This window comes from Geotrypetes seraphini, chromosome 4 (assembly GCF_902459505.1).
Source record: "Geotrypetes seraphini chromosome 4, aGeoSer1.1, whole genome shotgun sequence".
Taxonomy (NCBI): domain Eukaryota; kingdom Metazoa; phylum Chordata; class Amphibia; order Gymnophiona; family Dermophiidae; genus Geotrypetes; species Geotrypetes seraphini.
In genome coordinates, this window is record NC_047087.1 from 37,891,133 (window position 1) to 37,908,569 (window position 17,437).

Here is a 17,437-nt window from a genome sequence, read left to right on the forward strand (position 1 = left end):
CGGCGGAGGGGACGTCACGTCAGACGAGAGAGGCAAAGCCGCAGGGAGCGCGGAGGAAACCCCACCCCCCGAGACCCCCTGGGCGCAACCGGGACCCCCAGCCGCCTGAAAATAGGCTTTGCATAATGAAAAGAAAAAATCAGGGGAAAAACCCCCCGAGGGTCCCAAGGGACTCCCTGCCACAGCAGGGGACCCAGCAGAAACCTGCCCCTGCTTAGACAAAACAGGGGGAAGGTCACCTGAGGTGGAAGACAAAATGGAGGGGCCAGACAGAGAAGATGGCGTCTTTCCCGCCAAAACAGCTCCCTCCACAGCCTGAAGCGGCTGAGAGACCTGAATAGTCTCAGCCGCTAAAACAGGCAAGCCGGCATCAGCTGTCAAAATATCAGCTGAGAGGGAATCCTCTAAAACCCGACCGTCGGCGGCTCGGGGAATCCCTCCGTGGGCGGACGGAGAAGACCGGGCTTCTCCACCGTTCCCTGCCGACTCGCGAGGCACCATCGGCGGGGAGCTCTGGGCGCCTGCAGCCGCTGCCGACGGAGCTCCTCCACCGCACCGGCCTGAACACCGCTTGCACAGGCCGGCCGCGAGTGCCTCGCGTCTGGAGCACAATGAGCACTTTTTCCCTTTAGAAGTGCTCATTGCTCCATACGCGACCTAGCTGTAAAAAAGTGCCGGTTAGTTGAAAAAATACAGTAAAATACAGTTTTCTTAAAGGGATACAACCCTCCAGACCAGCACTACCTCAGGATTTTTTTTTTTTTTTTTTTTACAGAACAGACTCCACAGGCTCTCGAAGCAATATGCCTTGCTTGATTTAGGGGGCAAGGCTTACTGCTGAGGCTCCTCTAAAAAAATATGGGGAGGTGGAGGAAGTGGGGGGAGGGACCCCGCTCGTGACCCGCCGGGTTTGACACCCCCGAGGTCGGACGAACCCCCAAACAGAGTCCGTCCAAGCTCCGTCCGGCTAAAAACAGGGACAATAAACCTCTAAACAAATTCCAACAGCCCTACCAAGGGAGATGGGTACAGATCACTCAACACCTGCTGGAGACTGAAAGAAGACTGAGGGAAATAGAGAGGAGGGGCTAGGATATACTGTCCCAAAGTTTTGTTTTCAGTCTCCACCTGCTGGTCATGATTAGATATATACCCAATCGTAAAGTTAACCTCTACTGGTCTGGAGAGTGCTAAAGAAGTCTTGCTACAATACATGCCTTGTGTGTGTGACTAGCTGACTAACCAAACCACTAAATCTGCAAGAGCACGGCAGACTATCAAGATCATTCTTACCCCAATTCCCAAGACCCAAAACACATACCTTTCTCAAACATCGAACTACAGACCAATCACTAGCATCCCTATACTAACCAAATTGCTAGAAACACAGGTCTGCAAACTTTCAGTCTACATAGAAAAATTCACCTGTCTCTCACTCCCTCACAGTTTGGGTTTCACCCACAACATAGCACAGAGCTTCTTCTTTTAACCTTAAATGCCAAAACCAAGCAAACCTTATGCTCGGGACACCAAGTAGTTCTCCAATTTGACATATCAGCAGCATCTAACTCGGTCAACCACAACATTCTTTTAACCAAACTAAGTGAAACAAGCATTTAAGACCCTGTACTAAACTGGTTAAAAGATTTCCTATTAAATAGGAAATACCTCATGTGGAAAGATGGAACATTCTCCAAAAGATGGAAAACATTCTGTGGTGTACCTCAAGGGTCCCCGCTTTCCCCTATACCACAGGCAGGTCAGGTTTTCAGGATATCCACAATAAATATGCATGAGATAGATTTGCATCTCAAGGAGGCAGTGCATGCAAATCCATTTCATATATATTCAATGTGGATATCCTGAAAATCTGACCTGCCTGTGGCTCTCGAGGACTGGAATTGCCTACCACTATACTATTCAACCCCTTCATAAGTTCCTTAGGGCTTATTCCATTTGGAAAAAATCATTGCCTTCTATCATATGCAGATGACAACTTTCTACTAATTCCAATCTCAAACAATGCAAAAGATGTCTCCCAAAAATATCCAGCGGCATAGACAATACACACATTTGGGCCACACTCAACAAACCTAAGCTAAACACAGTAAAAACCAAAATTATCTGGTTTCGCAACACATTACAAACTGTCCCTCTAACAATCACACTGCCCTCAGGGACTTCTTTAAACATACTGCAGATAAAACCTCCAAAGTCCTAAGAGTTAACTTCAACTCAACCCTATCCTAAGAAACCCAAATATACAATAATAGGGAACAAAACTTTTCTAGTATGAGACAACTAAGGCTAATCAGATCCATTACCATCGCTTTGCTATACTGACAGAGATGCTCATCCTATCCCAAATAGACTACTGCAATTCTCTCTATACTGGCATTAACTCCTTCCTACTACATAAGCTTCAGCTAATTCAAAATATAGCACAATAAGACTAATATTCAAGCTGAAAAAAAAATATATGATGCCATCTCTCATTGCTACAACAGTCTACACTGGCTACATGTTAGCACTAAAATAACCTTCAAATTATCATGCGTAATATTCCAAATCTTACAGAACTGCTTATAAACATTTTTTGTGCCAAATCCTGGCCTTCATCCTCCAGAATACTTAAAGCACTTCAACTGAACCTCCCTTCACCCAAAAGGTGTGAAATATAAGTGCATAATCAATTAATTTCTCACCTACATAGACATCAATACCTAGAACCACCTCCCAATAATTATCAAAACAAAAACCTAACTATCCTAGATTTTGAAAAATAAATTTGACAAACATATGCTCCATAGATACTTAGGGCCTGTTTTACAAAGCCACATTAGCGGCTGCTGCGCGGTAATGCGCGGTAATAGAGATTTAAAGGGCTTTGGGGCTGTTGCCGCGTGGCAGCCGCTACTGCGGCTTTGTAAAACAGGCCCTTAGCCTTCCTTCCCTGCTCACAGTAACCCACACTGCACCTTACCCTCCCCAGATGAAACACACCATATTTCACCGCAAGATCTACTTTTTCTGACAATGAAACTCACTTTATTCAACCACAAGCGCTACCTTTAAACATAGTACAACTCAAATCACTTCCAATCGATATGATGTTAACTCAACTCTATGTATTGTTATTCTAATGTCAATCCAATGTCTCTCTTGACTGAATGTTTATTCAACAATTTTATATTTTTATGATAACCTTTACTGTAATCTACATATTCTATATAGCATAGTTGCTTAATTAGTAAATTGCCTTGAACCTATTTAGGCATATAGCAATCCAGAAATTGAAGATTGGATAAAATTAGTCAACGTATATACTCAAATATAAACCAATCCGAATATAAACCGAGGTGCCCCTTCCCCCCCAAAAGGAAGAAAAATGGTTGACTCAAATATAAACCAAGATTAAAAATTTGGGTGATCCTGGTGAGAGTCTACAAAGACTAGACATCCTTGCCATAAGATTTAACACAATTTTTTAAATTTTAAATATTTTTATTAGCACAAAAAACAGAATTTATTCAAGTCTATTCTTAAGCTAAAAAGGTCAAACACACAATCTTCCAGCAAAATACTGTAGGTTAGTCTGAATAAACTTCTTCATCTTGCTTTAAGATCACAATCTGAAAAAGTGACCTCTATGATTCTGAAATGTACAACCCACCCAAGCAAAAAAATCCAGTTTCTCCAGGAAACCTGTCGCTAAAATCGTCTGTAGTACCTGATGTTTGGAGGGTGGCCAATGTTATGTCGATTTTTTAAAAGGGCTCCAGGTGAGATACAGGAAATTACAGACCAGTAAGCCTCACTTCAGTGCCGGTCAAAATGATAGAAACAAGTACAAAAAATAAAATTGTGGAACAAGTAGACAAACATTATTTAATGAAACGGAGTCAGCATGGATTCAGCCGAGGGAGATCTTGCCTCACAAGCTTGCATGACTTTTTTGAAGGTGTGAATAAACATGTGGATAAAGGTGAGCCGGTTGATATAGGGCTCCTTTTACAAAGGTGCGTTAGGGCCTTAAAGCGTGGAATAGAGTGTGCTAAATTGCTGCGCGCACTAGCCGCTACTGCCTCCTCTTGAGCAGGAGGTAGTTTTTTGGGTAGCGCGCACTAATCCGGTGCATGCGCTAAAAACGCTAGCACACCTTTGTAAAAGGAGCCCATAGTGTATCTAGATTTTCAGGAAGCTTTTGATAAAGTTCCTCATGAGAGGCTCCTGAGAAAATGAAACTGTCATGGGACAGGTGGCAAAGTTCAGTTGTGGATTAAGAATTGGCTATCAGATAGAAAACAGAGCGTAGGGTTAAATGGTCATTTTTCTCAATGGAGAAGAGTAAACAGTGGAGTGCCGTAGGGGTCTGTACTAGGACCGGTGCTATTTAACTTATTTATAAATGATCTGGAAATTGGAACAACGAGTGACGTGATTAAATTTGCAGATGACACTAAACTGTTCAAAGTTGTTAAAACACTTGCGGATTGTGAAAAATTGCAGACAGGCCTTAGGAAATTGGAAGACTGGGCATCCAATTGGCAGATGTAATTTAATGTGGACAAATGTAATGCGATTCACATTGGGAAGAATAATCTGAATCACAGTTACCGGATGCTAGGGTCCACCTTGGGGTTTAGCGCCCAAGAAAAGGATCTGGGTATCATCGTAGACAATACGACGAAACCTTCCGCCCGATGTGTGGCGGCGGCCAAAAAAAGCAATCAGGATGCTAGGAATTATTAAAAAGGGGATGGTTAACAACACTAAGAATGTTATAATTCCCCTGTGTTGCTCTATGGTGTAACCTCATCTGGAGTATTGCGTTCAATTCTGGTCTTATCTCACGAAAGATATAGTGGCGCTAGAAAAGGTTTAAAGAAGAGCGACCAAGATGGTAAAGGGGATGAAACTCCTCTCGTATAAGGAAAGAGAGACGGATAGGGTTCTTCAGCTTGGAAAAGAGACGGCTGAGGGGAGATATGATTGAAGTCTACAAAATCCTGAGTGGAGTAGAACGAGTACAAGTGGATCGATTTTTCACTCCGTCAAAAATTACAAAGACTAGGGGACACTCGATGAAGTTACAAGGAAATACTTTTAAAAGCAATAGGAGGAAATTTTTTTTCACTCAGAGAATAGTTAAGCTCTGGAACGCATTGCCAGAGGTTGTGATAAGAGCAGATAGCGTAGCTGGTTTTAAGAAAGGTTTGGACAAGTTCCTGGAGGAAAAGTCCATAGTCTGTTATTGAGAAAGACATTGGGGAAGCCGTGCTACTGTGCTCGATAGTCCATTGCTCTGACCGAGTAAGGCTATTTTTATGTTTTTATTCTTCGCCTTCAAAATTCACAAATACCTTGACCATGTGAAATAGAAGTTTTTTTTTTTTTAAACTTCATGTACCTTTGCACCCATTCCCACCCTCCCTGGAGGAAGAAAAGGGGTCTCAGCCTTGGCTTCTCAAGAATTTGTTGCAGTTGCTAACTCTTCTGATGCGTTGGGATCCCCGCAGAACCTACACTATGTTCCCGGTGTTTCAATGCCTTTCTTTCCACAGGCCACTGGTGGGAACAGTCCATGTGGCTGCCAAACACATGTGGTAGACCTAAAACTCACCCCTCCCCCGGCTCACCTGCTGAACAGAAGGGAGAAAATGTTTTTTTTCTTTTTAATTCTGTATATTGTTCAAGAACAAACCTCTGGAGCTGCGACTGCCAATAGCGTAAACATGTCCTGATGACCACCAGAGCTGTGCACTGCCATATGCTGCCTCTCCTCCCCCCCTCCATGAATACTAGTGCCGTTATCCACTATACAAGTTCCTCCCCGATGAATATCGGCACTGCTATCATTATTCACCACCCCTCTTCCAGCCAGAAGCTTGTCAGTTGGTAGAAGAATGCTGTGACCGCCGACAGTGTATGCAAATCAAACACGGGGCCTTGAGCATTTGCGCATGCTCAAGTCCTGCCGGCTCCTGCCTTCTCAGAAGGGGTGGAGCTGGTAGGCCTTGAGCATGCGCAAATGCTCAAGGCCCTGCGTCTGATCTGCATACACTGTTAGCGGTCACGGATTTCTTCAGTGTCGCAATAGCAGCTTTCTTCTACCAACTGGTAAGCTGCTGGCTGGAGGGGGGTGAGGGGGTGGATAATGATAGTGGTGCTGGTATTCATCGGGGAGGGACTTGTATAGTGGAGAGTGGTGCTGGTATTCATCGGGGAGGGACTTGTATAGTGGTGCTGGTATTCATTTGGAGAGGGAGGGAGAGGAAACATATGGCAGTGCACAGCCCCGGTTGTCATCGGGGTTAAGTGGAGGAGGAAGAGGACAGTGGCTCAAAAATAAATCGAGAGCCTAAATTTTGGGTCATTTTTTTGACCCCCAAAAATCTCAGTTTTTTATTCGAGTATATACGGTAGTTGCTTTTCTCCATGAAATGTCTTGGGAAAAGAGCCAAGCTTTCACCTGCTTCCTTAAGTAGCTAAATAATGGCCCTATCACAGCCCACCTCAAATCTTTCCCCATTCTGGTCAGATAACATTTTAGCCTTTAAACATATGGCTAAAATTTATCCACATAAGTACTAGGAATCTTTTTAAAGCCCCTATGCAATGAGCAGCCTTTGCTATCTGCCATGTGCAAGTGGCTTTGGGATCTGACCCCTCAGTGTAGCAACTTAGACAGTAGTTGGGAATTCCTTGCTTGGAACGTGTGCTCTGAGATCTGCTAGGTGCATCAGTGAGATAACAGTATCATTGCCTGCACATCATTCATTTTTTGCCTTTTTATGTAATCATTTATTTTATGGCAGAGTCCTATGCTGGGTCTAAAATAACAGCATTGTGACCTTCTCTGTCCAGTAGCTTTCAAAGGATTGCTTAGTAGGCCTAGAATAAAATATTTAGAAGATTTGTAGATTTTTTTTCCCCTCTTCAAGATTTGCTTTCTTATAAAAGCTCCAAGGAGTGTACTCTACCAATGTGTGCATTTCATGCCACTGAATAACTGATCACACACATATCCAACATGACTTCTGGCCTTCTGTAAGTTTAATTGTTTTTGAACATAAGAACATAAGAAGCGCCATCTCCGGATCAGACCTTCGGTCCATCAAGTCCGGCGATCCGCACACGCGGAGGCCCTGCTAGGTATACACCTGGCTTATTTTATAGCCAACCATATTTTTATATGCCTCTCTCAAGGAGATATGCATCTAGTTTGCTTTTGAAGCCTAGGACTGTCGATTCCGCAATAATCTCCCCTGGGAGAGTATTCCAGATGTCAACCACTCTCTGTGTGAAGCAGAACTTCCTGATATTAGTCCTGAACTTGCCCCCCCTTAGCTTCATTTCATGTCCTCTTGTCCGTGTCAAATTGGACAATGTAAATAGTTTTTCTGCTCTATTTTGTCGATTCCTTTCAGTATTTTGAAGGTTTCGATCATATCCCCACGCAGTCTCCTTTTCTCAAGGGAGAACAATCCCAGTGTTTTAAGTCGATCCTCATATTCCAGTTTCTCCATACCCTTCACTAGTTTAGTTGCTCGTCTCTGCATCCTCTCCAGCAGTTTTATATCCTTCTTTAAGTAGGGAGACCAATGTTGGACGCAGTATTCCAAGTGGGGTCTGACCATTGCCCTATAAAGCGGCATTATAACTTTCTCCGATCTACTCGAGATTCCTTTCTTTATCATGCCCAACATTCTATTTGCCTTATTTGCCGCTGCCGCGCATTGTGCCGACGGCTTCAGGGTCCTATCTATCAGTACACCCAGATCCCTTTCTTGTTCACTTTTTCCCAGAGTTGCACCTGACATTCTGTACTCGTATTCCTTATTTTTACTGCCTAAATGCATTACCTTGCATTTCTCCACGTTGAACTTCATCTGCCATTTCTCCGCCCATTTTTCTAACCGACACAAATCGCTCTGGAGTTCCTCACTGTCCTCCTGCGATCTGATTGCCCGGCAGAGTTTTGTGTCGTCTGCAAACTTGATGATCTCACTGGATGTTCCGTTTTCCAGGTCATTGATATAAATATTAAAAAGGATCGGCCCAAGTACCGAGCCTTGGGGTACACCACTAGTCACTTTCTCCCAGTCGGAGAACTTCCCATTTATGCCCACTCTCTGCTTCCTGTTTTCCAGCCATTTGCCTATCCATCTTTGTATATCTCCCTCTATGCCATGGCTTTGTAGTTTCCTAAGAAGTCTTTTGTGTGGAACTTTGTCAAATGCTTTCTGGAAGTCCAAGTATATTATGTCCACCGGCTTTCCACTATCAATTTGCTCGTTCACGGTCTCAAAGAATTGGAGTAAATTCGTCAAACACGATTTCCCTTTCCTGAATCCATGTTGACTGGGTTTCATCAAGTCATGTGTGTCCAAGTGCTGAACTATGCTATCCTTGATCAGTGATTCAATCATCTTGCCGGGGACAGATGTAAGACTCACAGGTCTATAGTTGCCCGGTTCTCCTCTCGATCCTTTTTTGAAAATTGGCGTGACGTTCGCTTTCCTCCAGTCGTCTGGTATCTGACCAGTTCTGATTGACAGGTTTGCAAGTTTTTGCAGTAACTCTCCGATTTCGACCTTCAATTCCTTCAAGACTCTCGGGTGAATTTCATCCGGTCCAGGGGATTTGTCACTTTTAAGTTTGTCGATCTGGTAGTATATCTGATCTAAGTTCACTTCAACTGTGGTGAGGCTGTCCTTTATTTCTCCTGTAAACAGTTTCTCCACTTCAGGTATTGTTGAGGTGTCCTCCTTCGTAAAGACAGACGCAAAGAAGGAATTTAGTTTGTCTGCGATTTGTTTATCTTCCTTGATGTACCCTTTTCTTCCCATGTCGTCCAGGGGTCCCACTGCCTCTTTTGCAGGTTTTTTCCCTTTCACGTATCTAAAGAAGGGCTTGAAGTTTTTGGCCTCCCGGGCTATTTTTTCCTCATAGTCCTGTTTTGCATCCCTCACCGCCTTGTGACATTTCTTCTCTCAGGGCAGTGTCTCCAAACGGGTTAGGTTTCCTCATACTAGGCCAATCATGAAGCCAGGGTATGTGATATCTCAAATTTACTGCTAACATTCACCAAAGTAATTGTATCTTGTTATCCAAAACCAATACGGCATCCGGAAGTTTCTCCCTCAGGTACATTTCATCCCCACACTTTTCACTCCCAGGATGTTTCACCCCTCCACATTTTGCCCTTGGGTAACTTTATGTCCCAAGTATTTTTCATTCACCATTCCCCCAAATTTTCACCTCAGTAAAAAAAATTTTTTTTTTAAAATAATTCTTTATTCATTTTTTCATCTTTCAACAAGTGTACAATACACATATCAACACTTAACAAATCACTTGAAAATCTTATCAGCAATGTCTTTATATAAATAATAATCCCTCCTCCCCCTTCCCTCCCTCCCTGATATTAATTTCCAAATAACTCTCCAATACCCTCCCACCCCCCTTCTACTATAAAATGGTGTATCATTCACAGAAAACATGGTATTTAATCTTGACAATACAATGCTAATGGCTCCCAAATTTTAATAAAGTTTCTATAATTTCCTTTTTGTACCGCTATTAATCTTTCCATTTTATACAGATGACATAATGAGTTCCACCAAAAATTAAAACTAAGCCTACTGTGGTCTTTCCTCAGTAAATTTTGACCCAGTTATAGTAAAGCTATAAAGTGAAATTTTCATTTTCATTAAAAAGTCCAAAAATCACAATTAAAAAAAAATTAAGTCAAAAAAATGCAACATTGTAGATGATGGCAGATAAATACCCGAATGGTCCATCCAGTCTGCCCAACCCGATTCAATTTAAAATTCTTTTTTTTCCTTCTTCTCTTAGCTATTTCTGGGCAAGACTCTAAAGCTCTACCCAGTACTGTGCTTGGGTTCCAACTACTGAAGTCTCCGTCAAAGCTCACTCCAGCCCATCTACACCCTCCCAGCCATTGAAGCCCTCCCCAGCCCATCCTCAACCAAAAGGCCATATACAGACACAGAGCATGCAAAATTGCCCAGTACTGGCCTTAGTTCTTCAATATTTACTATTATTTTCTGATTCTAGATCTTCTGTGTTCATTCCACGCTTTTTTGAACTCAGTCACCATTTTCCTCTCCACCACCTCTCTTGGGAGCGCATTCCAGGCATCCACCACCCTCTCCGTAAAGTAGAATTTCATTACATTTTCAAAGCACATAGCAAAGTGGACACTCTTGATCTTGCCAAGCCATGTTGAGGAAATAGTAATGATCATTTACAGAGCAAACTGCACATCTCCCCGACTCAGAGAAAAAAATCTTCTACACAAAAACATGTGAACGCAAAAGTAGAACAATTATGGAATTTTATTGGCACTCTTGAACACTACAGAGAGGAGAAGAGGGGACTTCAGATACAAATACAGATTGGGAATTCCCTTCTACATGACCACAATGAAGTGTTTTGTCAGAGGAGCTGGAGGAATGGGCAAGGCTGATTTTGAAGGAAAGACAGCTTTGTGCCCCAGACAGAAAGACATTGGCAACATTGTGTAAAAATAGCTTACTGCTGAAAAAATATTGCCCCAATATTGCTGCCAAGGTCATTGCAAACTTGGCTTCTTCACTGCATAAGTAGCTGATATACTAGATGAACTTGCCTGGGGCTGATTTAGCATGTGCCCCCAAACTTTGCAGAAATGTTTCATTTGTGTTAATCAGAAACTAGCTCATTCATGTGAATATATCCATCCATTGGACTATGAATCCCATGCCAAGTAACCTTTTACCCTTTGGCAACGATCATCAATTTTGTGCAACATGCACAGAGAAGGCTTGAAAGTCAACCTCTTTGTTAGATGTACATCCCCACAAAAATGTCATGTACTCTAAGACAATTACAAAGAGAACCCAACTGTATAAATCCATTCACAGAATGTCATCAGCTCCTTTTGCAGGAAATAATCCAGAGGATAGAACAAAAGATAGAAAGGTCATGCACATGTCGGGTCAGAGTTCCTTCATTCTTAGGAGACTATTTACCAGAGCATGATAACTAGAAAACATCCATGGTGACTCTAAGGCTGAAAAGGAGATGTTCCTGGCCCATGTGGAAAACCAGCTCTATGTTAATGTCAATACTATCCTCTCATATACTTGTGTATTACTTTTCTACCTAAATATACACCTACAAATACGACCCAAAATTCACTGCCTTGTTCCCATCTTGCTCTGCATTAATACATTTCCATATGTGAAGAGCAATTCTATGAGCTAGGCACCCACATTTATATATTTATTGTTTATTTAAAGCTTTTATACCAATAAACTAATGACTATGAAGTCAATTCAGAGCCTTTTACATGAGCAGCTTTGATGGACATATGAACATTAACTTCAGTAATGATGGTACAGTACATGAGTTACAATATATGATCTATGTGCGTTATGGGTGCAATTCTGTTTAGATCACCTAAGGTTAGAAACCAGGATGATGTGTGCTAAGCCTAAATTCTATGATAACAGTTGTTAATGCACAGAATACTAGCATAAATCTGCATTTAAAGCACCTAACTTTAGGTGTAAGTACTTACACTAGCTCAGTGACTGGCACAAATACTTGCACCTTAACTATAGGTAATTAGGTGTGTAAATGCCGGTCTTCTATAATTGCATAACTGCCTGACATGCCCCAACTCGCCCATGCCCCTTCCAGGTTCATGATTCCTCTGAAGTTGTATGCTCTGGAATTACTGTACAATTTATAGAATACTGACTAAGGGCAGTTATATATGTAACTGCCAATTAACACCAATTACAGGCAAAAATTGTTTGTCAAGGCCAATTAAGTTATATGTGCAAATTTGACCATATTCTATAAGTTGCATGTACAAATCTGTGTGCACAAGTTTCTAGACTTAGAGGGTCGTGTGTAAATAGTTAATTTACTAGCACTTACACAAGTAAGTGCTCACATAACTTTGTAAGTGCTAGCCCACCTAATCTGCAAATGCCTTCAGTATTTGCAAGAGGAAGTGCACAGGGATGAAACGTGGGCAAGATTCAAGCAGGTCTCCCACCTAGGCACATAAATGCAGCAGGGATGCACATAACTGACAGAATTCTGTAAGTTAAGGCATCCACTATGAATGTGGGCGCATAAATGTTAGGGTTACATTTGTATTCTATAATGTAACCCAGGCATATAGGCTCTAGCATATCAAGGGCAGGGCAGTGGGGGTGGTCCACCCCAGGGAGATGAGAGGGGGGTGCATGGTGTGGGCATGGGGCTGTCCGCTTTGATATCAGTTTCCTGTTCTGGGGCTGGGGACTGGCGGAGCTGACGGCCATGTGCATGCAGTCCATGGCCCTTCAACCATGCCACACACTCCCCCTCTACCTGGAGGAGAGGGCTCCACCCAGGTGGCCACCAAGCCAGGTACACCACGCATATAGGGTATATTATAGAACCTACCTTGCAGCCTCAGGGCACCTAAATGCAGGTGACCGGTACTAAAAATTCTTGGCATCACTTTTGATTCAAAGTTAACTAATTTCTACAGTACTACAACATAGTTACTACAAACTGCATCTCATTCGCTCAATATCTCATATCTTACTTCCCTCCACTATTAATATACTCGTTCATTCTCTAGTAATTTGTACATTAGATTATTGTAATTCAATATATTAAAGAGCAAGGCAAAAAGATCTGCATCTTCAACTCGCTCAAAATACTTCAATAAAATTAATAACAGGAAAAAAGAAATTTGATCATGTTATCCCATTGTTACAATCGGCACACTGGTTACTGATAAAACATCGCTTGACATATAAAACTATACTTCTGGCCTTTAAAACATATTATAATTGGTCACCACCATATCTAGATAACTATTTAATACCTTATTCATCAATACATACACTTCGCTCTCTACAGAAAGCATGTCAAACTCAAATGCTGACATGGGCCAAATAAACAAGGTTTAAGTTTATGTGGGCCGCAAAAAACATCATTTTTCATAGAAACAGGTTTATTTCGAAAAGTACAGAATATTAAAAAAGAACACTTGGCACCTTTTCTCTGCTACTATTTTTCCTATTTCAGGTGAAATATTGTCTGCAGTGATTACTTTTAAAACTGCCCCAAGGTGAATGTCGGTAGTTCTGGATCTGATAGGAGACTTATTTCCTTTTATAAGTGTAAATAACTGCTGGCACTGATAAGTACTGTCAAACATGGAAATAATTTCACATGCAAATTTTCGAGTATTTTCAAACCTGGCTGGCAAATATTTGTAAAATTCAAGCAAGCCAACTTCACTGTATTTCGTCTTCAAATCTGAATTGCATTGGATCTCAATTACACTTTCAAATTGGTTTAGCGACCACTGGTTCATGATCAGAGTTTTGTGCATCCGGTCCAGAGTGCTTTAACCCTAAGCAAAGTCTTGATATGTGACTTTTCACTCACCGAGATCATCCAAGAAAAACCTGATGGTAGTCCCATCTCACTTGCAGATTCACCTTGATGTCACTTGACAGACAGAGACAATCTTGCTTTCATTTATAGCACGTACACTTTGGAATGTGCTTAGACTCAGAACTTCAAGCTTTTCTATAATTAATCTGTGATTCTTTCCCCCTGATTTAAAGCAGTTACTCTCTAATTCAGTGTTGCTTCTTGATTGCGGTATTCTGTTCATTACCTATCTTCCTGCTGTGTCTTAGAAGAGACTTATTAAATAAGGTTTCCTTTTAAATTAATATATTTTTGGATTATACCATAGGCTTTCCTTATATTTGCCTTCTTTCTTTCCCTTTGTTTCGTAAGGAAATACTTAGACATGGTTCCATTTATTTGTGGTATATCAAATCAAACTGAAATGTAAATGTGAACTTATTAGTTTATTCATTTTTACAATAAACTGTTTTTAAGTCAAGAAGCAATTGACATTTAATTTACAAATTTGATAGTACTTACGCTAGGGAGTCCTTTTATTACAACATGTTAAAATCTGAACCTAATGCATTTTAATGCAGGAGTGCCCCATGAACTAAGGCCGGACTTAGCACATCACTATTTAGGGCTTTTTTTTTTTTTTTTTCAGATCCCATACTAATTTTCTCCATTAGTGTGTGGGGCTTACAAACAAATTAATATAGGAGCACGTACTGCCCCCTAATTAGGAGGTGCCAAGTGCTCCTGTGCTGTCTGCATTATCCAGTTAGCATACACTAATATGAGCATTCTAGCTGGATAATGCTTCCACGCCTATTCCTCCCCCCCAAAAAAAAAGAAATATTCTTAAAAAATGCACAATTGGCCTGAGAAAACTGACACCTTTCGTGTTTTGTGGTAAGCCTTTTTTCACATGCTAAACACATATTAAAGGGCCCCTAGATTTATTACTTATACAGAAATATCTCTCCATTATGTTATAGGGTAATTTTAAAACGCATTTCCAAGATAAATATTACCTTAAGTAGAGAAATGGCCTTTTCTAAAATCGCTCAGATTCTGGATAGTCTGACCCAAGTTGTACAGTGCAGATTTGTGCATGCAACTTAAGCTAATCAACGCCAATAATTGACAATTAACACCTAATTGAGGCTAATTACACTAATTAGAAACTATGCACACAACTTTCTAAAAGTGCTTTCTATAAAGTGGTGCATGTAAATTCTAGTGCATGAATCTCAAAAGGGGGCAAGGCCAGGGGAGGAGCATAGGTAGATCGTGGGCATTCCTAAAAGTTAAGCAAGCTGTACAGAATACTTTCAATCCATGCACAACTTAGGTGCAGGTATTTAGGCCTCATTTTCATTGGCTTAAATGGGTGTGCCTAAATGCATATGGCTGCTACATGTGATTCTATATATCACAAGTGCCTTTTATAGAATCGCGCTAAGCACAGTTCTGGTTGGTGCTGATTTTTAGGTGTCATATATAAAATGTGGGGGTACATGTGTATAAATATCTTAGCTGGACAGAGGTGTTCCCAGAAGCAGGGCTGGGGCAGGATCTGGACATGCAAGTATTTCATAAAATTTGTGCATAATGGAACACACGTTCCTTTGACATTCAAGTCTGTGCAGCATTTTTTCTGGGTTTTCTGGTGCTCCAATTATCTCTATTCTGGGTTCATAAAATCTCTATACTTATGATTGATACATTTGTGGTGGTTTTAACTTTGCTGTATTAGGATTGTACTATTGTGTTTTATTTTATTATGTTTTGTTTCCATTTGATTTTGTTGTTCATTGATTTTATATTATATTGATATAGAGGGGTATTTTTACATGACATCTAAATTCAGGTTTAGACGTTTTGAGGAACACACACAAGAATCCTGTATCGAACATAACCATTTTTCAAAACAGGAAAACATCCATCTTTTTGTTTTGAAAATGGCAATTTCTCAGATGTGTTTGTGCACAATGGCCCTGATTCTGCAAAGTGTCGTCCCGATTTTAGGCAGCTGTAGGCATCCTACAGCTGTCTAATCAGCCAATCGGGGTGCACGTTTAAAAAAAAAAAAAATGCTCCAAAGGCAGGCCGCCTATATTGAAGGTGCATCCGGGAGCCTAGGGAGGCCCTCAAGACACCTAAGCTCGCCTAAGAGCCTTAGGCGAACCTAGGTGGCCCTACGCGTCTTCCAAGTAGAGGAAGAGACGCTTAAAATGTAGGCCAGCAAAATGCTGGCCTACATTGTAAGTAGACGCGGCCGCTATACTTATCGCGGCAAAGGATCTCCCTGCCGCAATAAGTATAGCGGCCGCTGCCGCCTGTCCGATCACCGGCAGGAGGGTGCCAAACCTCTCCTGCCGGAACAGCCCCCTCCCAAACTCCCAATCGCCGGCAAGAGGGTGCTGAACCCCTCCTGCCGGAAATCTGCCCCCACCACCCGAAACTCTAGATCGCCGGCAGGAGGGTGCCGAACTCCTCCTGCCGGAAAGCTGCCCCTGCCCCTCGAAACTCTAGATCGCCAGCAGGAGGGTGCTTAACCCCTCCTGCCGAAACCCCCCCCACCAAACTCCCAATCGCTGGCAGGAGGGTGCCCAACCCCTCCTGCCGGAAAGCCGGACCCCCCATGCTAATGACCTCCCCCCCTGATGACTCCCCTAACCTCCCCCCCCAACTAACCTTTAAATGTTGGCCGGCCGGATGGGTCTTGCTGCCCTCCAGCCGACAGGCCTGCCTCGTCAAAATGAGACGGGCCCGCCCCTTCCCAGCCCATCCCCGCTAAGTCTAAGGCCTGATTGGCCCAGGCTCTAGAAGCCTGGACCAATCAGGCCTTAGGCATAGCGGGTCTGCCCATCCCCACTAATCCTAAGGCCTGATTGGCCCAGGTGCCTACAAGCCTGGGCCAATCACACCTTAGGGTTAGTGGGTTATATAACTGCTTGCCATGGAAGGCTTCAAAATGGTGGAGAATGTGTTTATAATGGGCATGCCCGGCAGTTAGCACACTGCCACAGACAGTGTGGCTACACTTTCCACCTCCTGAAGAGAAGGCAAATAAGGGCAACTGTGCAATTTGTGCTACTGGCACTGCGTTTTGCACTGTTTGTATCTAAAAAGAACCAGCACTCCCAACATAAGCAAACAAACTTCCTTACCCTTTCAAGCAGTTTGGCCTCTATTGGTAATATCATAACACTATCACTAGGGCTTAGATTTTGCAATCATCTTGTAGTTTTGCAACAAACACATAACTCCATTACTTTACTGTAGTTTAATTAACAGGCCCCTTGTTTTGCCAGATTATTATCCTAATGGTAGTCTCCTATAAAATTAGGCACAGTATTAACAATACAAAGAATGTTTTTATGCTGCTATTCTTTGATGTAAAACCCATCTTTATTAGCTCAATGTGACATAATAGTTGCTATATACACTATGATTTTCCAATAATGTGTAGACTTTATAATCATTAACATAACACCAAAATCAACCGGTCAATATTCAGCCTAGAGCATTCAGCATTCTTTCCGCAATGACTCCCATCTTCCTATGTAAAAGTAGACTATCCTTAATGGCTGATGATTCAATATCATTCAAATTCCACATACGAGGCATCATAACAGTATATAAGTTCTATATTTCAAAGTTCTACCATCAAGTTCCTCAAATTTGTCCACTGCAGGCTTAGAAAAGGTGGACAATTAAGACAGTTCATCTTAAAAATAAATCCTCAGTTCTAAAAAAACAAAAATGTTCCAAACATCTAATAAAGATATTTCTCCCTGGGCTTTCTACTGCTTATGATACAGTTTCTTAAGAAAATGTTGCAATTGCTAATGATGCTAAAATATGAGGCGTTCACAAACTGACAAGGCATTTGCAGGCCCTCCAGCTGGCATAAACCCACTAGGACTAGACTTGGGAATGATGGGTTGTGGTACAAAGGATCTGATCTTAAGGAGTATCCTGAATC

General features: G+C 42.0%; 1 protein-coding gene across 3 annotated transcripts in view; it reads right to left on the reverse strand.

Annotated features, from left to right (window-relative positions):
- KCTD15 (potassium channel tetramerization domain containing 15) overlaps nt 1–17,437 on the reverse strand; it is a 155,027-nt gene that overhangs the window by 97,853 nt on the left and 39,737 nt on the right. The window contains exon 1 of one of the 3 annotated variants that reach the window (XM_033942718.1): nt 5,705–5,954. The exons of the other annotated variants lie outside the window; for them this stretch is intronic. Coding sequence (XP_033798609.1) covers nt 5,705–5,796 — 92 coding nt within the window. The 5' untranslated portion in view covers nt 5,797–5,954. Of the gene's footprint in view, nt 1–5,704; nt 5,955–17,437 lie in introns of those variants that run through there. 3 annotated transcript variants of the gene reach the window in all.